The sequence below is a fragment of the Lonchura striata genome, chromosome 27, assembly GCF_050655825.1.
Source record: "Lonchura striata isolate lonStrDom1 chromosome 27, ASM5065582v1, whole genome shotgun sequence".
NCBI classification, from domain to species: Eukaryota; Metazoa; Chordata; class Aves; order Passeriformes; family Estrildidae; genus Lonchura; species Lonchura striata.
Genome location: NC_140729.1, coordinates 9,890,814 through 9,915,059, shown reverse-complemented (window position 1 = coordinate 9,915,059; position 24,246 = coordinate 9,890,814). Strand labels below are relative to the sequence as shown.

General features: G+C 49.3%; 1 protein-coding gene across 1 annotated transcript; it reads left to right on the top strand.

Annotated features, from left to right (window-relative positions):
• WNT9B (Wnt family member 9B) lies at positions 1 to 23,446 on the top strand. Its single transcript, XM_085562055.1, has 4 exons — positions 1 to 109; positions 10,390 to 10,646; positions 16,801 to 17,066; positions 18,016 to 23,446. The coding sequence occupies exons 1-4, from the start codon at positions 21 to 23 to the stop codon at positions 18,490 to 18,492; spliced, it is 1,089 nt and encodes a 362-aa protein (XP_085418181.1). The 5' UTR covers positions 1 to 20; the 3' UTR covers positions 18,493 to 23,446.
• The last annotated feature ends 800 nt before the right edge of the window (positions 23,447 to 24,246 follow it).

Below are 24,246 nucleotides of genomic sequence, written 5' to 3'. Positions count from 1 at the left end.
GGACCGGCACCGCCCGCACCATGCGCTCCGCCGCCACACTCCGCCGCATCCTCCTCCTCCTCCTCCTCCTCCTCCTCCTGCCGCCGCCGCCCGCCGCCGCCTACTTCGGGTCAGCACCGCCCGCGGGACCGGGGGGAGCGCGGGGTCCGAGCGGCGGCACCGGGACCCGGGGCGGGGACGGAGTGTCCGGGGCAGCTCGGGGTGTCCGGGGGCAGGTCGGGGTGTCCTGGGATAGCTCGGGGTGTCCCGGAGCAGCTCGGGGTGTCCGGGAGCAGCTCGGGTTGTCCGGGTCAGCTCGGGGTGTCCTGGGATAGCTCGGGGTGTCCTGGGATAGCTCGGGGTGTCCCGGAGCTGTTCGGGGTGTCTCAGGGCAATTCGGGGTGTCCGGGACAGGTCGGGGTGTCCCGGGGCAGTTCGGGGTGTCCGGGACAGCTCGGAGCGCCCTTCGGGACCCCGCCGGGCCGCGGGAGCGCAGTTCCCCGCGGATGCTCGGCGGAGGACGAGCGGGGGCTCCGCGGGGCTGCCCCGGTGCCCGGACACGTCCCGGTCGCTGCGAGGGGTCCCGGGCGAGCCGCGCACCTGCAGCGCCCGGAGCATCCCCGCAGTGCCCCGGGCAGCGCTGGCACCGGGCCGGCGGGCGGTGCGGGCAGGGCGGGAGGGACGGGGACACGGGACACGGGACACAGGGACACAGGGACACAGGGACACAGGGACACGGGACACAGGGGGACGGGGGACACAGGGGAAACAGGGGACACGGGGGACACAGGGGACACGGGGTCCTGGGGTCGCAGGATCTCCCCGAGCTACCAGCGCGCCCGGACAGAGGTGACCAGAGGAGGATTTACCGTGCAGGAGCGGGATGTGGAAACGGGTGGGAAATTCTGTTGGCTGAGAAAAAAACCGGATGACAGCCCTGAAGCGCGCTCCGGGTCTGCTCAGGGTGCGAATTAACCCCGAGAGGGGCTGGCAGTGATCCCTCCCTGCTCCCCTGGGGAGAAGGTGGGAAGTTGGGGCTGGCACACGGAGCTCAGCAGGCAGGGACGGGGGACGTGAAGGTGCTTAAAGGCAGCACAGGGACGGAGGCAGAGCTGCTGCTTTAGGATCAGAATCACTTGGGCACAGCTGTCCCTGGGTTTGTGTCTTCCTCTCATGTTTTAGTTTGCTTGGGATAAAGGCAAAGATGGGTTTATAACAGGTTGGGTCAATGCAGAATTTCCCATGCCGAGTGTTCTGGGGTTTTTGTCTTGTTTTCTGTGTGAGCTGCTCCTCAGGCAGGATTTCCAGAGTCTCATGGCAAACAGAGCTGTTGGTGCACGGATCGGTGAGGGTAGAACGGACACGAGCATTTGCATTTCAGTGACTGTAGCACTCAGGACTGCTCTGTGCTGCCTTGCACACGTGGAGGGTCCTGTTCCCTCTCCACCGATCCTCCCAGCACATGCCAGCACTTCTTTCTGTGTCTGCTCAAAGTGTCTGCTGCCTTGCCACTTCTCACCCAGGACACGGCTGGCATTTCATTCCTGCTGCAAAGCTCCTTAAAAATCATCTGGATTTAAAATGTATTAATTGTATCGTTCAGCCTAATTCGCAGCGCAGCCCCTGCTGGGGGGCTCTCCTTTCTCAGGCACTCGGAGCCTGTGGCAGCGCTCCCTCACTCCCCAAGGGGCTGGGCTCAGGGGGAGTTCGGCTTTGCAGCCACAGGGCTGTGCCCTGGCTGTGCCAGGGAAGTGAATGAATTTGTGCTGCCCTCCAGATAACAGCACGGAGCTGTCAGTGACTCTGTTAAAGCAGCCTGAGTGATCCTTTGCTCCGTGTCAATGATTTTTTTGGTACAAGCAGGTTTTTGTGTGTACAAGCACGTGGAATTGTGTGCTTTATTTGGTTTTAAATGTGCTTTAAAAATTTTTGTGTGGTACAAGCACGTGAAATCTGTGTGTGCTGCCTCTTGACCATGCACAGCTCAGGATCTGGGGCTGTAGGTTCAATTTTCAGTGTGGGTTTTTTCCCTTGAGGGGTCTGGCACAGGTGTGTCCTTCATATTGTCACCTCTTAATCTGAAAATCAAAAGAAGAAACCCAGATAGAAAATTGAGTTGATAGACTCAAAAGGAACTTGAGTATTTTAGAAGTGAATATTTGATGTGGCTTGGTTTGAGAGAAAACCAATCTCACACCTAAATAATTACTGAACTGGAGGGGACTGGGGACCCTGGGTCAGTGGTCTGCTTCTAAGTTTAGCCAAAAGGGAGAGATTGAGGCAAATCAGCCAAATATTGGCTTCCCAAACACTTAATGGAGAAAACCTGCAGAGATTAAGAACGAGTAAAGGAGGCTTTCGGGTGGCAGCATGCAGAGACAGGACCTGAGCCCTTGCTGCTGTGGACATGGCAAAGGTACCACCTTCCACTGTCCCAGGTTGCTCCAAGCTGTGTCCAGCCTGCCCTTGGACACTCCCAGCTTGGACAGCCACAGCTTCTCTGGGCACCCTGTGCCAGGGCATCCCCACCATCACAGGGAACAATTCCTTCCCAATATCCCATCCAGCCCTGCCCTCTGGCAGTGGGAAGAAATCTTTCTATTATGGTTTTAGGACAAATGGGAATACATGACAGCAGCTGTGGGCAGAGCTCTGAGCTCATTCCCAGGACCTGGAGCTCTTGGCTCACTGGGGTCTGTGCACTGGCTGTGCTTGAGCAGATCCTGAACTCCTGGAGCTGGGTCACAGGGGGGAAATGAAACTCTGCTTTTAGGAGAGGGAGAGAAAAGCTCTGTGTGAAAGGTGGCCTGGCTGTTGCTGGGGTTGTGTTGGGCTTGGCTCTCTGGATGCAAGAATCCAGGAGTGTGCAGTGTCCTCACCTCCTGACTCCCTTTGAGCTGGTTTTGCTTCCACCTTTGCTTCAATCCTCCCCAGCCCTGCAGCCTCCTGTAAAGCATTCCCTTTTTATGCTCTTCCTCTCAGGATGTTCAGCTCCTCAGGTGGTGGGAATGTCTCCAGACCTCATTAAAAGCTCTAAGCCTCCTGTTGTCTCCTTGTTCACGTTTCACAAGGTGAAAAGGCATTTAGGATGTGCTGGAGGGCAAAGAGCTTCTCCCAGGGCAGAACCCAGAAGAGACCCACCCCAGGTAGGAGGTTGGTGGGAACGTGATCAAAGCTTTCTCTTGGGGAGGCCGCTGTGAGCAGGCTGGGACGTGTCTCACCCATGGGCCAGGCTGGCCCTTGCTCCATGGGCAGATTTCTTTATACCTCACCCAGAAATTCCTGTGCTGGCTGCAGAGGTGCCTGGGATCTCACAGGATGTGCAGGCTGGGCTCACAGCTCCTCTTGATTCGACCCCACCCATCAAAGGCACAATTTTTGCTCCTTTCCTGCTGAAAGGATTTTTGGGGCTCTTGGAGACTATTGAAGCAGGGCCTTGCAAAGTTTTGGAAACAGCATCATGTGTCAAATGATACCTTAAAGTAAATATGATCATCCCTAAAAAAGCTGTCCTCACATCTCCTGTATCCTTAAGGTGTCCAGCAAGCCTTGGTTTCCACCCATTAACTCAGTTACCCACATTTCATTCTTTTCCTTGGTAAATCTCTTACTGCAGCATTTCCCTGATAAATCTGATGGACCAAACACACCTCAAATAACTGGACACTCTGATGTCCAGTTCTGAGTGCTCCTGGAAAGGTTTCTGAGGATATTTCTCTTCCTGTTGAGCTGATAATTAAATGCTGATGTTATTTACAAGCTGCATTCCTGTTCCTCAAAGGACAAATGCTTTTTCAGGAGGGTTTGCTACAGCATTGCTGTTGTCATTGTCGGTCACACAGAATACTGGGGTTTTAAAAAAGAGAGAGAAAGAGCAGAAATGGAGAGGGAGGGAAACTTTCAGCTGAGATCTGGGAAGGCTGAGGATGGACTCTGTGGTGAAACAGCAGACTGCAGATGCATTGCAGAGGGAAAGGCTTTTCATGGATGCTTTTGATTCTCTTCAGCCCCCAGACTCTCTTTAGTCACTATCTCAGTGTAGCACAGGTTCTAAAAACCCATCCCACTGGGTGCTGAGTGTTTCATGCCAGGAGTGCTCTGGGGAATGTGGCCAGTTCAGAGTTAGAGTGAAAATCTGCTCTCCCTGTAATGACTGCCCAGCACTGCCCCGGGCTGGGATCAGCCCTAGAATCAGGATCCACAGGGAAATATTTCATGTGGCTGGGCAGGGAGGTGGAAGGAGTCAAACCAAGGATGCCCAGACTGTGGGAGCCCAGAGCAGGTGAGGGTGGAGAGCAGGAGCCTCACCTGGGTACTGCTCTCCTCCTAAACTGAGAGCTCTTCTGATGCAGGAATTTTATATCCTGTTCTCTGTGGAATTTCAAGATAAATATTTTTAAAAAATTAGTCTGGACCTGGACACATCATCTGTTACTGCTCCCAGACAGGGCTTGCAGCAAACAATCCATCTCAGAAGATTCTGACTCACAGCATCATGTGAACTCATCTGAGGTTTTAATTCCAGCTTTTTCTCATTGTGAGGAGCAGAAACTTCATAGAAAACCTGGAGGATAACAGGTACAGAGACATGTGCCTGAGAGGCTGAAATGACAGGTCTGAGGAGGGAAAGTAAAGGGTTTTGATATCAGCTGTTAAATCTCAATATTGATTATTGAGATTTATAGGCTGGATGCTCTGGGGATTTCTGCCACCTCCTTTGCAGGCAGTGGGGGTACAAAGCAGAGGAGCCATCCTGATTATCACAGCAGTGCAACACTCACGGGCCATCCTTTCTCCAGGGACAAATGGGGGGGATTGAATTGTGCTGTTTCTGGAAGGATGAAAACTGCTTGACAGAAGTGCTGGGGACAGAGCAGAGCTGGGGACCTCTGTGCCCTGCACAGGCCTTGCTTCCATCTGTCCTGTCCCACATTCTCTCAGCCCTTCCTGAAGGCTTCTTGCAGCTCTCTGTGGGGTGTAGATATTCCTGTGGAACATGAAAGGCCCCTGAAATCAGATATGGAGTCCTGTTGTGGGCTGCTTTGATTTTCTCCTTACTTGGGAGAGGTAGGAAAGGCATATTTTTACTGGTTTTTAAGACCTTTCAGATCCTTTCAGAGGACATTGGGCATTGCACAGGAACAGGCTCTCATTAAAAGTCTCTTAAGAAGCTGGAATGTGGCTGGAAGGAGATTAAAGGAAATAGATGAATTTAGCAAAGGGCTTAGACAGAAAAGGAGAGAGAAATAAAGTTGGAGATCCTTATTGTTCTTTCAGATTGCAAGCAGGTGTGCATTAATTCAAAGAGTTCACTTTCTTTCCTGTATGATCTGTAGATAATAAACTCTAAATCACCCAAAACGATGCAGTTTGCCTGACTGCAAATATCTGCATATTTTATATTTAATCTTGTACGAATGTTTGCACACTCTGATCTCCATCAGATCCTGTGCTGGCTCTGCCCTGATAAAATGCAGTTGTGGTGGGAGCCTGCAAAGCTTCACTCCAGGGCAACCTCTGGGGCTGTCCTGGCTCTGGGAGAGGCTTCTGCTCCAGCTGTGCCACCTGCCTGGCCTTGGGCACCTCCTTGAATCCCTCTGCTGCTTGTCTCAATAGCAATTAGTGCGAGAAATTTGAGTTTTGGGAGCTGTGTCTGTGCTCTGACTGTGAGACTCCTGATCTTGGGAGCTGGAATTATTGATATAATTGCTAAAATTATTTCCTGCTGACTTGTCCTATCTCAGGTGACAAGGGTGAGAGTTTGCACAAGGGAGACTGTGTGTTCTGGGTAGCTTTAGCCACTTGGATTTAACAATTTACTGCTTGTTTCATCAGCTGTGTTCTATCCATCTGGTTATTTCTGACCTCCTTTTTTAGAGGGAAAAAAAATGTTTTTACTCCATGTGTTCCTGCTTCAGAAATTCAACAACAATTATAATAATAAAATATGCACCACCATCACCACCACCAGTAATACTAATACTAATACTAATACTAATACTAATACTAATACTAATACTAATACTAATAAATACTAATACTAATACTAATACTAATAATATAGGTTTGCCTGTGCAGCCAACTATTGTGTAGGATGCTGCATTTCCTCTTTCAGAATTTAAAGTGTTGCTGGATCCAGTTTTAGGAAGTGTTTTTCCCATGAAGCTTTTGCTTTGATTGGTAAAAATGATGAATTAGACTCGGTGTCTCTGTGTATGGTCCCAGGCTGTATTTGGTGTGGACTATTGAGGTTGCTCTGGAAATGGAATCAAATCCTTCAAAGGTTTTTATGGTGCCTTTCTTCTCCAAATATCAGCACCCAGCATCCCTCAGAGCCTGGAGAATGGCAATGCCACCTTCTCCCAGATGCCACTGGCGGGCCAAAGGACATCCTTGGGATAATCCCTGCCCAGGGCTGTAAAACCAGGCCAAGTCTGAGGTGGCTTCACCACCTTCACCAGCCCTGGGTAACAGCAAATTTGAAAACAAAAGCATGAACAGAAGGAGGGTGGCAGACTGAGATGCTCCCTCAGAATCTTTTGCAGCTTCAGGCAGCCTGCACATCCAGAACTTCCTGTGCCAAAGTATTTTTGTGTTTTCTGGTCCCTTTATGACTTTGTCTTCCATGGTTTGTATGAATACAGGGATGCTTCAGCATTCCTTGTGACCTGCATTGAGAAGGGCTGCAAGTTTAACTACAGCCTCATTTATTTTAAGTCTAAAAATTAACAAATTACCACAATTCCCCCTGATTCTTCTATTTTAGAGATCAGAATAATCTTTACTCACTTGGAGGACAGTCCTGCTTCCACAGCCCTGTGTTCTTCTGCTATCCCTTCTTCTCCTGGTGGGAATTGTGGAAGGTGTCCAGCCCATCTTGCACAGGTTTTTTGGAAATCTGTCAGCTGTACATGTCCAGGCAGGCAGTATCCTCTGCCCTTGGTCTGTGTGTGCAGTGACTCCTGCAGGTGTAAGAGGCATCACCACCTTCCACAGAACTTGTGTTGACTCTTCACCACTGTTCTGCATTTAACCTTGGCCCACCAATTCTACTCTGGTTTTAGAGTTTCTCTGAGCTTGTCCAGGACAGCTCTTCCCTGGTTTGTGTCATTCATCAGGTCTCTTGTAAATCTTGCAGATCCCTTTGCCACCTTTCCTCCCTTTCACACAGCTTTCAGCAATACCTTTGCACCATGTTCTCCTGGATGTGAATCAGGCACTCCTGGGCTACAGAAAACTTCATGGTCTTGGCTTTACAGCTGCACTTGAAATCCATCAACCCCCCAACAAACCTGGGGGAGCTCAACCCAGGTTCACACAGCCTTTAGTGAAACTGTGTCTGCTCAAGGGCTGAATTTCTGACTTCACATTCAGCCCACGGCTCTGGCTTTGCACTGCCTGCTCTCCCTGTCCCCCAGGAGAAGGGATTCATGGATTTTTGGCCAGTTTCCTGGGCCCTTGGGATAAGGAAGTGTAATGGCAAGAACAAACAGTGAGCAGTTATCTTGCAGTTCTCTGTTTTGTCCCTGGGACTCCTCTGGAGTCAGAGCCACCCTCTGCACTGAGCTCCTGCTGCTTCCGAAGCCCTGGGGAGGGCTCAGGGCTGATCACCCCTTCCCCAGGAGGGGGAGGATTGGTCTGAACAGTGACTGAAGCCACTGCTGCTGTCTGAAACACCTGGCAAGGGATTAAAGATGTTTTAGTTGGTATTTAGGACACTAAAATGAGGATGGAGACTGGCAAGAGGGGATATCTTTTTGTTCTGGAGGGGATTTTGGGGGGGTAGGATGCCTAGCATGGGTGGTACGTGGCCAGTCAGGAGTTTGGTACGTGGAATTTGGGAATGGTGCAGCTGTGCTTTCAAGCAGTGAGTGATTTGTGTTGTTATATCAGGCTCTTAAACTGCTCAGTGACACCTCCCCCTTCCTTATTTCCTCTCTCTGTGCCATGAACTTGGGAAACTTTGGTGCCAGGGGGCACAAACACTGCATGGCACAGGGAGAGGAGCCACATTCCCACTCCACTTGTGGCACTTTTCTGGAATGTCAGTGCTGGAATCCCACGGCAGCCAGATTCTGGTGAGGGTTGTTATTCTGACATAACAGCAACACCAGCACTGTCCCACTGTCCCTTTGAGTACTGTCTGAACATCCCTAAATCAGACTTTTGCTGACCTCTGAGCCTGCCCATGTGAATTCTGGCACATCTTGAGCTTCAGAGCTTGTGCTTGTGCTCCCAGGGACATCCCAGCCCTGTGAACAGGTTGGTTCACCAGTGTGTGCTGGCTTTCAAGCACCAGGGTGAGCCAAGCAAAGCCCTCAAGTTGGTTCACCATGGGCTGGTCTCAGTGCCTTGGGTCAATCTCGTGTCCCTCAGGGCATTTCCTCCAGCTCAGGTCTGCCTTGAGCAGCCTCTGGGCAGAGTTTGGGGCCAGGCAGGGCTCTGAGCTGAGCAGCCTGAGCTGCTCTCTGAGGTTCATCAAGCTGTGTTAATTTGAGTTTCTTGGGCTGGACCTGGCCCCAAAGCTCTGTCTCTGTTTCCAGCATTGCCTCTTTATTTTTTGGTTCACTGGGACATCTCCTGGTTCTGTCCCCCAGCTCAGCAGTGACAATGGGAGGGAGAGATTCTTCTGACCCACTCGGTTCCAAGGTTGAATCCTTGTGTGATCCACAAGGGTTCCAAGGTTCTTGGGTTGTTTGCAGGTCTCTGGGTGTGTTAGGTAATTACCTTTGTTCTTAATTACAGATGTGTGAGCACATCTGGGTGCTGAGGCTCCTGTGAGAATGGGCACAGGGTTCTGTGGGATTGGGTCAGCAGAGCTGTGCTCCAGCTCCTGTGCCTGCACAGGCTGGGCTGACTACAGGGAGATCTAGAAAATAGCTCAGGAACACACTTTAAACATCTACAAAGTACAGGGGGGACTCAAATCACAGCTGCAGTGCTTGGCTTGCACGCTCCATGATGAAGAGAAAGTGCCCAAAAGTAAAGGTTCCAGAGTATTTCCATTGATCTGTCTGGTTTGGGCATTTTTTGAGGCTCTGGGTGAGCCTAGGTTTGGGAAGCAGGTGACACTCCTGGTCAGTGCTGCTCCCAGTTTGCAGCCCCCAAATCCTGCTTCAAAGTAAAATAATTTATCCGTGATTTTAAGCATCCTGAAGATATCAGGCAAGACGAGTTTTGCAAGAAAAATATTGTCTTGCCATGGAAAGTGAAACAATTTGTCTCCAATGTTTGTGATGTCTTTCAGCTGAATTGCATTAACACATAAATGCATTGCTGTTGCATTTGGCAGGACATTTTTATTTGACCTTTCCTGTATTTTTTTCAGCAAGGATATGTTTTCCCAGCAAAACTCATGCTTGAGGAGGAAAGTGGTCACTGGTAACATCCTCCCAAATGGCCTTTCCATGCTGTGGGGTGTGGTGCCAGGACACACAGACCCTGGGAAGGAGCTGGCTCCTGCCTTTAGGAGGCACGCAGAGCTGTGACACAGCGAGCAGCAGCCGTGGTCTGTGTGACACTGGTGTCCTGTGACCCATGAGTGGCAGTTGTCATGTTCTCTCCATGGAGCCAAGAGAACTTCCCATGGGGCTGCTGGTGACAACACTCATGGCTTCCTCCTCCTCCCCATGGCATCAGTCTGGGACTTTGCCCTGCTGTGTGGTGGGAATGGGACACCAGATCTAATAAATCTGTATTGATTAGTCTTCTGAGCTGGTAAAATGCCCCAGCCTGCAGCTTCCTGAATATCCTTCCCTTCTTCACATTTCCCATGATGGTAACCTTAGAATCAGCACTGAATCCCAAACTGGTGTGGGTTGGACCTTTAAAGAGCACCCAGTCCAGTCCTGTGCCATGCGCAGGGGCACCTCAGGGTGGCTCAGAGCTCCTGCCCAGAGTGACCCTGGATGATCCTGATGCCTCAGGTTTTTGCTTTTATATTTTTCAGGTTCTGTGCTGCTTTGGTGGGTGGGTCTGGGCTTCATATGAGGGGATGGTGAGTTCTGCACAGAGCAGGGAGACAAAACAATTCCTGCTCCAGCTGGGCACCAAGGACAGATGAGCCCAGGAGCACAAACAATGTGGGCTGGAGAGAGAGAAACAAGCAGGATGGAACTGTCTGGGCTAAAGCTGGAATTGGACAATGAACTCCAATGTGCAAATGGAGCAGAACTGATAAAAGTGAGAGACCCCATGACCTGTGGGGCATTTTGTGACCATTTTGGTTCACGTGGGGTGCAGCCCTGGCTGGGCTCTGGTGCTGCCCAAGGTGGATCCATTGAGGCCTCCTGACAAATCCCTGCTTTATTCTTTATCTCCTCCAGTCTCTGTTCTAGGGCAGCTTCTCAAGGCATCAGTCCCAGGGATGTGCTCCCTAACTCGCCTCTTCTCCTGCTTCTCTCCTTCCAGCCTGACCGGGAAAGAAGCCCTGACCCACTTCCCGTCGCTGGGCGCCGCGGGGGGCTCTGGCCCGGGCAAGGGCCACGTGAAGCAGTGCGAGCTGCTCCAGCTGTCCCGCAAGCAGAAGCGGCTGTGCCGGAGGGAGCCGGGGCTGGCGGAGACGCTGCGGGACGCGATCCGCCTGGGCATCCTCGAGTGCCAGTTCCAGTTCCGCAGCGAGCGCTGGAACTGCAGCCTGGAGGGCCGGCCCAGCCTGCTCAAGAGAGGTACAAGGTAGTTGGTGTGCTGGGGAATTCTGGCTGCAGCCCCCGGGATGTCCCAAATTAAATGTCCCACGATGTTGTGGTAGAGATGGAGACGGCACAGAGCAACACGCTCCATTTCCAGAAGGCTTCAAACTGTTTTTAGTACAGTCTGCATAACAGGTGCAGAGACACCTGCCCGAGGGGCTGAAATGACAGCTCTGAGGGAGGAAAGTAAAGGGTTTTGATATCAGCTGTTAAATCTCAATATTTATTATTGAGATTTATAGGCTGGATGCTCTGGGGATTTCTGCCACCTCCTTTGCAGGCAGTGGGGGTACAAAGCAGAGGAGCCATCCTGATTATCACAGCAGTGCAACACTCACAACCATCCTTTCTCCAGGGACAAATGGAGGGGATTGAATTTTGCTGTTTCTGGAAGGATGAAAACTGTGCTTGACAGAAGTGCTGGGGACAGAGCAGAGCTGGGGACCTCTGTGCCCTGCACAGGCCTTGCTTCCATCTTTTTATACATTATTACAAAACTGTTAAGTTTTACACTTCACTCTCCTTACTCAAAGTGCTGATTGGAATAGGCAGTTGCAGGTTTCTCTTATTTATCCTTCTTTCTTTCTTGGTTTCTGTGTCGATGACCTTGGTAGGAAATTCTTTCAGGGGTGAACATGGATCCTCTTTTCAAACTTCCCTCTGGCTCACAGAAGTCACTGTAAAACCTCTTCCACAGTTGTTGTGCAGGGAAACTCTGGCTGCAGCCCCCAGGATGTCCCAGATGAAACCTCACATGAAGCAAAGTGATGGGAGTGCTGAGATCTCTGTTTCACCCAGCGATGGGAGCTGGGCAGTTTGGGCTCCTCTGACACAAAATAATCCTTGTGCTCATCTCCCCAGCATGGTTTGTCAGGGACTGGAAAATGGGAGGAGGTTCACATCCTTGGCTCCTTACACTGAGCTCCCTCCTCAGCTGGGGTGGTGCTGTGGGAAAACAGGGTCAGTTAAAGGAAAAAATCTTTACTGCCTTGGATATTCATGTATGTAAACCTCTGTGATTCTCAAATGCAAAATTTAAACCTGTTTACTGTTTGAAAAGCTATTTATCTGCAGGCAGACATCTCAATGCATGTTGACAAATCTCTCCTAAGACTCTTTCACATAAATTTGGAGAAATTTGGGCACAGTGGACAGAATACCCATGGGGTTTTTGTTTCCCAAAATGCTTTAGATGAAGAAAATGTCCTGTAAGGTCTGGATTTGAGGTAGAAGGGAACATGACAAATCCTTCCAATGCTTGAGAAAAATACAATGAAGATGGACACTCAAATTATTTCTTAATAAAAATTTCCAGAGAATGCAATAGGGTTTGCCAGACCTGTCCTGATCCAACCAAAGCCTGACTGTTACAGAGTTTCAACACTTCAATAACTTCTATTAGCACTTACTAAGCTTCAGTCTTCAGATTTATTGAGTTTTAGTGCTTTGATAATATTTTGCAACTTAATGATTTTAAAAAAGGACCTGAAGAAGACAATATTAATTTTGACGAAAATAAATGCTAAATTTAATTAACATTGAGATAAAAACTTTTTAATGTTTCCTTTTAAAATTATCAGTTTTTATTACATGAAATATCAACTTAATATTTAATTAAGTCAGCACATGCAAGATCAGATTTTCTTCATTCCAAGGCTCTACTGTGAATTTTTTAGCAGGCAGTGGAAGGAACTCTTCATGATCATTTTGAGTGTCTTTCTCACATCTGCACCTTCATCAACCTCAAAGAACTTGAAAATGACAATTGAATAATCCTCATCTTCAAATAGCTGGAAAACATTTAATTATCTGGCGGTGGCATGCCTTAACATTTCCATGGGCTCCTGACTGACAAAATAAAATATCACCTGTAATTTCAAACCTGTTTTGGCAGATGGGATAAGTGTTTGAAAACTTTTATTACACAATCCTAAGGATCAAATGATGATTTAATACAGCCAGGTATGCTGTGTGCACCCCTGTGTGACAGGACACTTGGCTGGGAGCAATTATTAATTCTCATTTTCCTTTAGCTTGCAAAGGGGTTTGTTTCTTTCATAAAGAACATGAACATGGCTTTCAGCTGCCACTTTTAATCTGTTTGTGACATTTGTTGGAACTTTCTTGGAAATTGTTGATCATGCAACTCTCCCCTGTCACCCAGGTTGTGACGAGGCATTTTAGAAATGTTTAAATCATTTGATAGCTCCATGATCTTAGAGAAACCATGAAGAAAAATACAGATTTTTAGCAGTCCTAAATGGTCTTAAGAGTGCAAGAGAGTGAAAAAGGTCCTTCCCAGTGAGATGGGCCATTTTTGTAACAGGTGAAAAGCCACATTCAATTTGCAATCACAACTGACAAACTTCTGTGACTGATCTGGGTCATCAGTGCTTTTCCTGCTTCTAGAGATGCCAGAAAACAAACAAACAAACAAAAAATAAGCCAAAAGTTTTCTGGTTCTGGAAACGCCAGATTTACTTTACCAGTCTGCACCATTTGTTGCTCTTGATAGTTTTCTGGGTACAGCTGGGAAACTCCTTTTGCATTACCTGCAGCCTTTCTGTGGCACTCATGACACCTATTACTCCTCAGTGATCCATGCAAAATCCTCCTGCATTCTTCACTTCTTTAAAGATCCATGGAAAGAATTTAAATTATTTCAAGCCACCTTGTTACACAGGGGCAGTTGGTGTCTTTATGTAAAACATGTAAAGCAGTGATGCCCTTTTCATGTCCTGGGTGTGCTGTTGAGGGCTGCTGGAAGTCAGGTAAAGCAGGATTTCATCTCAAACACCTCAGTGATCTGGGAAAGGAATACCTTTAGCAAAGAGGTCAGAGCCAGCCACTCACAAAATCCTTCTTGAGAAATGAGTGCTCTGCAATCCTTCCATCCCTTAATCCACTCCTTTGCCTCCTGCTGGTTGGACTCTGACCTTCCAGCAGTGGTTTCACTGTTGTCATGAAGAATCCAGGAATGGTACAGCAGAGGAGTGGTGACTCACAGACACAGAATTTCCATGACGGGAGATTTGGAGAAAAAATTATTCTGAGCAAAAAAACCCTGAGCAGCTGGCATTGGAGCCAGCCCTGCTTTGAGCAAGAGGTTGTTCTGAAGACCTCAACACTCCTTCCATCCTAAATCTTTCTGTAGCTTTTTTTTGGTTGGTTGGTTTTGCTGCTGTTTTCAGGGAGATGCCTCCTCCACCTGCTCGGAAACGCTCTCACTCCTTCACTACAGCATTGAAAACTCTGACCCTGAGCATCTTTCCTTTGGCAGAGTCACCCCACAGTGAAACTCCTCCCGTTAAAATTTTCGCTGTGGTCTGGAGCACACCACAGCACACACCAGTGCATTGCAGCAGAAGTCCTTCTGTATTTATAGGCTGCTGAGCTAGGAAATCCTGCTGGTGAGCTCAGGGCAAGGCTTGGACACATGGAAGGCCCTGCAAGAGGGAGCTGGTTTGTTGCTGCCTCCTGAAATTCATCTCTGTGAGGCATGCTTGCAGCCAAACTGCCCAGCAGAGACATCTGCACCCAGGTGTTCCCCTGCACCGAGAGCTTTGAGGTCCATTTTGTCCCTGACAAGACACTCAGTGGGGTCAGGGGAGTGACCCATTCCCAACCTGAGAGCCCAGAACTGGCTCCAGGCCCCACTGCCTGTGGTGGCAGGAGCTCTGTTGTCACCGTGGGAGGAGAGATAGCAGGACACATGGGGCAGCCTCTGTTCAGGTCCCAAACTGTGCTCCTTGGAGCTGGTCGCTGCCATTTGTGGTGTGTCCTCCTGAAAATCCAGCTCCAGCAGCTGCTCTGCCACACTTCCCACAAGGGCTGAAGGACAGATTTTGCTTCCCTCATTTGTTTTTTGAATTAACAATTAAATGGTGATCGATTCCTCATGACAGAGTGGAGGGAATCATCTTAGACTTTTCAGACAAGGATTTGGCAACCTGGTGATGTTGAAGCCTTGTTTGAAGGAGAAGGAGACATTTCAAAGTCTGCTGGGTATCTGCAGTTGCTGCTGTCTGCAGTGGCCTGACCACAGCAATGGCCTCTGATTTCCAGTGGGCTGAAAACTGGCCAGGAAAACATGGGGAAAACAAAGCATCTGAAATAGCAGGAGCAGTGTGGTGATCCACAAAGTCAGATTTAGCAGGGGCTGTGGAGCCGACGGGGCCTGCTGGCTCCTCATGGCATGGGAAAGGACCTCTGGAATGCTCTCCTCACCTCTGGGATCAGTGTGTCAGAGGGGATGTTGGGAATCTGGTAAGCATTTAGGGATTGGCTACTGGAATGGTTTAGCAGATTTAGGATCTCAAGTATCAGTTATCGTCTCTTAGCTTCTTTGGAGAGGGTTAGACACTGTTTGAAAATGTGTGAGCATCATGCTGCTGTCCACAGCCTGCATTGACAACGTCCCATTCCAGATTTTACAAAACTTTTGGTGGATTTTGTGATATTCTTTCATTATCTTTAGAGTACCCTGAGAAATTTTGTAGAGGATCATCGACCAGAAAGATTAATTGCAAATTATTGCCCCAGTGGTTACAGTAACCAAAAGGGTGAGGCAGGAAGCAGATTGTTGGTTGATCTCCTTGTCTTCTCCATATTTCTCCAGCTCTCTCCTCATGTTCATGTTGTTGGTAGATCTTTACCTAAAATTCTTCAATTCCAAAGAGCTCCTATGAAGTCTATTGAAGTTGCTAATGAAGCCTCTTCATTATGTTCATGATTAGTCACATTTTTCATTCTTCTTGCTGGCAACCATCAGGAGAACTCTTTGTCCCACTCTCTTGGTCATGTTTATGGTGGACATCACTCAGATTTCAGCACTCAGTGTTCTGATCCACTATTACAGCGGGGTGAGTTCTCTGAGGGAACAGAATGATGGAGAGGTTTGAGGTTGGACTTGGTGAATTCTAGAAGTGGCTTCCAACCTTTGCTCCAGGCATGGCTCAGTGCAAGTCCAGGTTAAGTCTCTGTGGTTGTCTCTCTCTCTCTTCCATTATTGGGAAAACCAGATTTTCCTTTTGATGTGGAAGGAAATTTGGAATTTTCCCATGTGGAATATTTGTCTACTTCATTATGTTTTCTTACATGCAATGTGTAAGTGCTTTGTCTTCCATAAACCAAACTTTTTCTATTTTGACTGATCTTATCCGTTCCTGTACTCAGAGCTATTGATCAGTCACCTCTCTCTCTCTTTCTTGCACTAATTCCTAAATTTTGGACTTGTTAAACAATTTTGCAATAGTAGTTTTTTCCCTGAAAATGAACTCTAGAGGAAATATTAAGACTTTCCCCAGGACTGAATAGCAGAGGAGGTAAATATAAATAAATAAAAATATTTTAGCACTTGAGTCAGGTTTGTGTCAATCAGTTTGTGAAACTTCTGTGAAGCTCATAGGTATCAATATTCCTATTCCTGTCTGATCTCATGTCTCTACACTCAATTTTCATTCAGTCAGTGTACTTTGTTTCCAGGTTAAAAGGTCACAGTCACACCATGACCTCAGGGATTGTAGCCAAGCTGGGAATCCTGCTTTGGGGAGGAGAACAGCTTCAGAACACACCCCCACAGTCACTGGGAGTAGATAATTTACAGAGAATTCAGAAAACACGCACACGTGTGTGATTTTCCTTCTTGCCAAGATGTCCTTCAACATGGAACCCTTCCCATTCCAACTACATGTGGTCTTTTCATAGAAAATACCACTATAGTCCCAGTTAAAAACATTTTTAAATAACAGGTTGAATTTGGGACACTTTCTCAGCCTCTATTACAGATTTCCTGACCTTGTGACAAAATGTGATTTCAATGATGGTCTGTCATTGCACCAATCACCTCTGTGCTGGGGACAAACAGAGCTTGGTGGCTGTCACTTTTTGCAGTTGGGTGTTTTCCCAGGACTGTTTGTCTGTTGCCACCCTTGCCTTGTCCACATGGAAGCAGTCATGGGTGAGACTGGGATGTCACTAGACCACTCCCTTCAACCTCTGCTCCTCTGCTGGGGACGGTGTGGGAGCGCCGCAGGAGTTTGGTCACTTGGTATTTGTAATTATTGTGCTTGGCTTTAGACGGGAGAGGCCCTTGCTGATCCTCCCATCTCCCAATCCTTCTCCCGTGCAGGTTTTAAGGAAACAGCCTTCCTGTACGCCGTGTCCTCGGCCGCCCTGACGCACTCGCTGGCGCGGGCGTGCAGCGCGGGGCGCATGGAGCGCTGCACCTGCGACGACTCCCCGGGCCTGGAGAACCGCAAGGCCTGGCAGTGGGGCGTCTGTGGGGACAACCTCAAGTACAGCACCAAGTTCCTGAAAAAGTTCCTGGGGCAGAAGAGGATTGGCAAAGACCTGCGGGCCAAGGTGGACATCCACAACACCAATGTGGGCATCAAGGTAGGAGCTGCACCGGCGGGCTTGGGATGAAGTTTGGACACAGTGCGAGTCTTCCAACCCATCCTGTTCACTGCCCTGCTCACAAACCAGACCTGTTAACCTGTGTGTCCTGGGCCTTGTGGTGCTGAGAGTCCCTGGGAAGTCTCCTGAGCTCTTGTGTGAGGAGATGCAAGTTGAGTGGCAGAGGAACATCCTGTGTCCTCCAGTGGTCCCAGGGTGGGTGACAGGGAGACACAGCACAGTGACAGCTGTGAACCTCCACAGCTGAATGACTCCAGGGGTTATGCCAGGGCCACAGGTGGTTCTGAGAGCAGCTGCAGGTTAGAGCTGGTGGCATGTGTGAAGCAGATTAAAGGCTGAAACTCTTGAGATCAATTATGAGTCTGCTGGTGACTTGCTATGAAACAAGTCCTGTCACAGGTTCGGGTCAGAGAGACCGTCAGATTGAACATTTTGATCTGTAGGTTACAGACTACTGACTCATCATTGTCTTCCATTTACTGAGTCAAATTGTTTAATTAGAGCACTGTCTTCATTTGAATATACCAAAAGGAATCCACCATGTTGGAGATACTCAGTTTTATGATTTACTACTCTTACTGTGCCAAATAGAATTAATAAGAACTTATTTAAGAACTTACTTGGTGTTCAGCTAATTGGCCTCAGGCTATCCACTCTCTGGCTCATCTGTCAACTCTGTAGCTATTCCTCTGCTTTGGTGGTTTTTTTTTGGAGGGTTCTTTGGGGGTTTTTTGGTGTGTTTTTGTTTTGGTTTTTATTTTTGTTTGTTTGGGTTTTTAAAAAATTATTATTATATTTTTTCTTCCATTGAATAGAAATAATGCCAACAAAACTGAAGTACTTGCAGCACTTGTCTATGATCTGAGGTGTTGCCTCTACCAGAACTAGGTCCTGGCAGGTAATAACCACCACTCTTCTTCCTCCTCAGGCGGTGAAGAACGGCCTCAAAACCACCTGCAAGTGCCACGGCGTGTCCGGCTCCTGCGCGGTGCGGACGTGCTGGAAGCAGCTCTCGCCTTTCCACGAGATCGGGCGGCTCCTGAAGCTGCGCTACGACGATGCTGTCAAGGTCTTCAGCACCAGCAACGACGCCGTGGGACACTCGGAGCTGGCGGGGCCGCACAGACACGGCCACTCGGCCAAGCAGCCCGCCCTGCCCCGCCCCACCGACCTGGTGTACGTGGAGGACTCGCCCAGCTTCTGCCGGCCCAGCAAATACTCCCTGGGCACCGCGGGCAGGACCTGCTCCCGCGAGGGCAACTGCGACAGCATGTGCTGCGGCCGGGGCTACAACACCCAGAGCCGCCTGGTCACCTTCTCGTGCCACTGCCAGGTGCAGTGGTGCTGCTACGTGGAGTGCCAGCAGTGCATGCAGGAGGAGGTGGTCTACAGCTGCAAGCAGTAGGGACAGCCCTGAGGGGCGAGGCGAGTCCAGGGGAGCAGCAGGGGGACAGGGACATGGCTCTCTGCGGTGGGATGAGGGCCAAGGCGAGCACCAAATGTGTGCATTGCTCTTCCAACCTCAGCATTGAGATGCTCCAAACCTCGGCGTTGAGACGCTCCAACCTCAGTGTTGAGATGCTCCAACCTCGGTGTTGAGATGCTCCAACCTCGGTGTTGAGATGCTCCAGCCTTGGCGTTGAGACGCTCCAAACCTCGGCGTTGAGACACTCCAAACCTCGGCGTTGAGACGCTCCAAACCTCGGCATTGAGATGCTCCAAACCTCGGCGTTGAGATGCTCCAAACCTCGGCGTTGAGATGCTCCAAACCTCAGTGTTGAGATGCTCCAACCTCGGCGTTGAAATGCTCCAGCCTTGGTGTTGAGACGCTCCAACCTTGGCGTTGAGATGCTCCAACCTTGGCGTTGAGATGCTCCAACCTTGGCGTTGAGATGCTCCAGCCTTGGTGTTGAGATGCTCCAAACCTCGGCATTGAGACGCTCCAAACCTTGGCGTTGAGACACTCCAAACCTCGGCGTTGAGATGCTCCAAACCTCAGCGTTGAAATGCTCCAGCCTTGGTGTTGAGATGCTCCAGCCTAGGGAGAGCTCCTGCATGAGCAGGGAAAACCAGAGCCTTTGTTGGGTATGGGGTCAGGAAGGAGGGATGGGGGGGGGGGACAGCAGAAACCCTGATGCAGCCACAAATGTCCCTCAAGTTCAAACTTGTACTCACCCATGTGGGAATATCCTCCTTCTGCACCCCTCAGGTGCGCTCCTGGAGATGCATTGGGGTGGTGACACTGGGACACTGAGGGCTCGTGCCCTGGATCCTGCAGAGAAAAGAATTAAGGGGCTGGGAAGGCCACAACCAGAGGCTGGCTCCAGGTGTGGCAGGGCCAGCCGTGCTCCTGCACGAGGCAGAAGGACTCTGGCAGTGGGGATTGCCAGTGCTGTGCCCTGGGAGCTGGCTGAACCCTTTCTGCTGTCAATTCACCGAAACACTGCTGAATAATCTCATTTTTGCCCATGAGTTGTGCCTCAGGAATACCAGTTTACAAATGAAGAGAGCTCACGTTCATCACCCCCCAGGTCTGTAGTTCGGGTATTGGATTCAAAGTGCATTTGAACCATGTTTTAACTTTGCTGTTCCAGGTCACCTGGAACTGCTGCAGTGACAGTGTTTGAGCCACGGGAACTCAGCTGAGGGCTGTGAAGTCACCCCTCTGCAGCATGTGGCCTCACAGGGGTATTTATTGGTGGTGATCCAGGGTGATGGTGCCAGTTATGCATCGCTCTTCCTCCTCCCTCCCAGTCAATCAATCAATCAATCAATCAATCAATCAATCACCTTTTTGTCCTATGTGCAGCACACTCTGCCTGGTGCCTGAGGTGTGTCCCATCCCACAGTCTTGCCCTGTGCCAATGACAGGTAAAGCCTCTGAAAGGGAATCAGGAACCATGGGAACTGGGCATCTGAAAAACGTGCAAGTCATGAGTGACAATCCCTGCACTGAAAAGTTGGGTCTATCCAGCCCCTGCATGGTGAGGGAAGGTGACCCAGGGAAAAGAGCACAGGCTGTTACAGAGTCATGAGCACCTGACTTTGAACCTTGTTTTTCCCTTTAATTTTTAGCTGAACACACCAGACACAGCCTGTTCAGTTCCTTTCGCTGTGATTTAGGGAGCAGTTTTGGGAATGGCACCCCCTGACCTGACCACAGGGAAATGTCGTGTAGCACAGCCTCTCTGGGTGTTCAGCTCTCTCACAGTTCATTTTCCTGCTCCGGGGTTTTCCTGGTTAATCCTGCAGAAGCTCTGGATTGTCCCTGAGGTGACAAACCTGCTGTATTTACTCATTCTTGGCAATGGGTACAAACCACCCAGAGGGGAGATGGGCTGGTGCTGCAAAGAACATGGGAATCCTAAAGCTCAAATCCAAATTCCCTGGCAGTGTAAGGGGTGAAGATGCTGGTTTGGGTAGCAAGGTGGGCTTATCCACAGGCAGAATTGGGCTGAGTTCCAATAGGATGGAGTTCCCCTCAGAGGTGTGGGATCTGCTTGGGTGCTGAGCTCAGCAGTGTGGATCTGCTGGAGTGGGACAGCTCAGCCACTTTTACAGCTGCTCTGAGCAGTTCCCCGCAGTGAGGAGCATGTGCTCACACTCCCTTTACCTTGACTTTGTTTCCCTTTTGGTTTTTACAACTGTTTTTGACTTCTGCTCCCCCCAGTGCTGGTACAGAGCAGTCTCAGAATAGATCAAGCAAACTGGCTGTTTGGAGGCCACTTCCCTCTCACCAGCTACAGGTCTTTTAAAGGGCTTATTCCTTTTTATCCCTTTTCTAGCTCAAGTTGACTTGAACTGAACTAAAGAGTTTATGACAGATGTATTACTGCAAATAGGCCTAATTAGCCTTACTTTTTTTTACCTCCTAAATACCCAAGAGTGGACCATTATTTATATGTTGCTTTTAATCCTTTTGGAGTTGAAATCTTCCCACGAGTCTCAATTTTGAGCACTCAATGAAAAACCTTCCAAATAAGCTAAAACTGGCACAGTGGATGAAGTGAGCAGGAAACTCGCTCTGGCTGAACTATTGATCCCAAATCTTCTGCCCCACTGACCTGCAGCCTTGTCCAGCACCAGACAGGAAGGGAATACCCCATCTCAGGAGGGTCCTTTGGGATCCCATGCCATTACATGGATCATTCCATTTAAACAGGGACTGTGGCTCAGTGGAAAGAGCTGGATCCCATTCCTTGGGAAGCAAGTGGAAGAGACACCACTCTGTCCTCTTGCTCTTATCAAAGCTGCACAGGAATTGCTGAATAAGAACTGGACAAAACCAAATTTCAGGGAAAATTAAGTTTCTTCGTGTACCAAAGGGGACTTTTGGAAGTTCTTGGTCCTGTGGGGCTTAGAGCTGCTTGAGAAGATCTGAGGAAGAGATGGTTCGTTCTCTGGTACCCTGGGGTGGGTTTGGGCTCAGTGGGATGTGGAGGTTGGGCATTGGGCTGGAGTGAATTTGGGTTGTTCACTGTGAAGCCAGGTCTGGACAAGGACATCTGATGTCCCCCAGCTTTGCTCTGGTTAACTCAGAGTCCTCTTCAGCCCCTCCTGACACTGCTGCAAATCTTCCTGTCCAACCCCTGCCAGGCAGCACAACCTCAGGGGCTGGACACCAAATGATGAACACTGATGGGAAATAAATAATTTCAAATGCCCAATTTGAGGATTGGGAAAAGACTTGAGCATAGTTTTAGTTTGAGGCAACACTGATGTCAATCCTTTTGGTGTCCTTCAGCACCAAGTTTTTTAGAGATGGTGCTGTGGGATAGCGGAGGGACAAAGTTTGCTTGAGACAGATATTGTGGTGGCTTTGAGGTTTTTATTTCATTCAGTTGTCCAGGGCTGTTTTGTTGGGTTGATATTCTGAAATGTGATTTAATTCAACTGACAGCAGTGGGAGCAGGGAGCAAAATCTGAGTCTGTTTGACCTTCAGTATTCTTAGGCTTGAATTGTATTTTCCTCTGAACAAAGACCAAACATCATTTTGAGCAAAGCTCTTCTGCCACCTCCTGGAGATCTGGGCTGTGAAGATCTGGAAGTCCATTTGGACCTGGGAGAGCTTTTTAATTGTGGCACACACCTTACAATGTACTGCAAATCCTGTGGATTTGGTTATATGTGTAAATGACTGTAATGACAAGGGGATTGCATTAAGTCTTGACAAAGAAATCTTCTTGTCAGCAACACTGAAACTCATACCCTGCCTATAAAGAACCCTTTTCCAAGTGCAAATGTACCTCATTGACTACTGATGGTAAAAGTCTGAGCTGCACTGGCTTTGCTGGGAGTGTTTTGGTTTGGACTGAATCTTTTCCTCTGCAACTAAAATCCAAATAACCTGGGAACAGCCATCCATCCATCCATCCATCCATCCATCCATCCATCCATCCATCCATCCATCATCCATCCATCCATCCATCCATCCATCCATCCATCCATCCATCCATCCATCCCTCCATCCCTTTTTACAAGGGTTGGAGTGACAAGGAAAGGGGGAATGGTTTCCCACTGCCACAGAGCAGGCTTAGGTGGGATAGTGGGAAGGAATTCCTTCTTGTGAGGGTGGGAAGGCTCTGGCACAGAGAAGCTGTGGCTGCTGCATCCCTGAGAGTGCCCAAGGCCAGGTTAGATGGGGCTTGGAGCACCGTGGGGTAGTGGAAGGTGTCCCTGCCCATGGCAGGGGTGGAATGGGATGAGCGTTATGGTTGATTGAGCCAAACCATTCTGGGATTCTATAAAATGTTTTACTGAACCATTTCTGGTGTTTATGGGTCCCACCATCCCCAAGTGAAGAGCTGAACCTGCTTGGGAAGAAATCTCATCTCGGGAGGCTGCCCCATCTAATGGTTATACCCCAGTAATTCCTGGAGGCTTATCCAGGGATCCATTGCCCTGATGGAAGGGTAGGGCAGTGCTCGGGGGGCTTTGTTAGATCACCAGAAAGGGCCACGTAAACCAAACCCCACCAATGAGGGGAATAACAAACCCCACTTCTTCAAGAGTCCCTCTACACCTTGTGTCAGACCTGGAGGCCCATTTCAGCAATATAATAAAGATATCACTTGGGGGAAAAAAAAGTCTGTGCTTTAAGGGAAACAAAACTTTTGTCTACCTCAAGATGTACAACTTGTGTGACAAGAAGTTAGGGTGTTATTTATATTTCTTGTATTTCCTCTAGAAAGAAAGTGGTGCTATGGGGTTTAAGTTGCATTACAGTCCTGTTTGTACCTTGTGTTAATTTTTATATATTCATTTTGATGATAATGTGCATATTTGTGTTGTCCAGTGTTGCACAAGTGTCTGCTTTGCTGTGTTCTTGTCAGCCAATAAATACTACTTGTTTTTAAGGATGTTCATTTCTGCCTCTCACCTCTGAGAAGCATTTTTGATTAACCCCATTCCTCCACAGTCACAATGATGTTATTCCTGTAGTTCTCCTTTTCACACACCCTGTGCAGGAGATAACTGGGAATGCCCATTCCTGCCCACCCAGCTGTAAGGGCTGCCCAGGTGGGCTGAGCTCAGGTGTTTTTGCCTTGAGGAAATGCAACTCTGGTGAGCCAAACCTCACCCAGGACATGTCAGTGGCAGCTTTCCTGGAGCAGCAAAACAAACAATTCTCCTTTGCTGGTTGCTGTCCTTCGGCTGCGGCACATGTTTGGGTGTGACAGCTTGTGCAGCTTGGGAACTGGGCTGATGGGGCAGGTGTTGCTGAGCCTCAAAGACGTGACTGCAAGGTGCCCTGTGCTCTGCAGGCTCTCCCAGGGGAGCTGTGGAACCCCAGCTCAGTCTGTGCAGGGAGGGAGGATGGACTGGCCTTGTGCCACACCAGGGGCTCTCCCTGGGCCCCCTTGCCCTTATCTGGGGCACACAGGAGCTGCTGATGGCAGTGGCTGAGAATGCCTTTACCAGGTGATCCCAAATAGCTCCTCCAGCCCTTGGTTTGGCACCAGGCCACCATGGCAGGGTGACATTTCCTCCCATTGTGGTGTCAACAACACCACGAGGCCAGAGGAAGGGCCTTGGCCGTGGCTGTGTCTGATGCCCAGGCCAAGCTCGGTGTGGTTAAGGGCACATCCAGTGTATGCCCGGGCCCAGAGCTGCCAGCTGTGGCCACACCAGAGCCACTTCACACTGTGGTTTTCCTTC

Bases quoted from the DNA above. Each gene is read 5' to 3' on its own strand.
- WNT9B (XM_085562055.1), top strand. From the start codon at position 21: ATGCGCTCCGCCGCCACACTCCGCCGCATCCTCCTCCTCCTCCTCCTC. The intron at 110-10,389 runs GTCAGCACCGCC...CTCTCCTTCCAG, and splicing joins CCCGCCGCCGCCTACTTCGG to CCTGACCGGGAAAGAAGCCC. The intron at 17,067-18,015 runs GTAGGAGCTGCA...CTTCCTCCTCAG, and splicing joins ACACCAATGTGGGCATCAAG to GCGGTGAAGAACGGCCTCAA.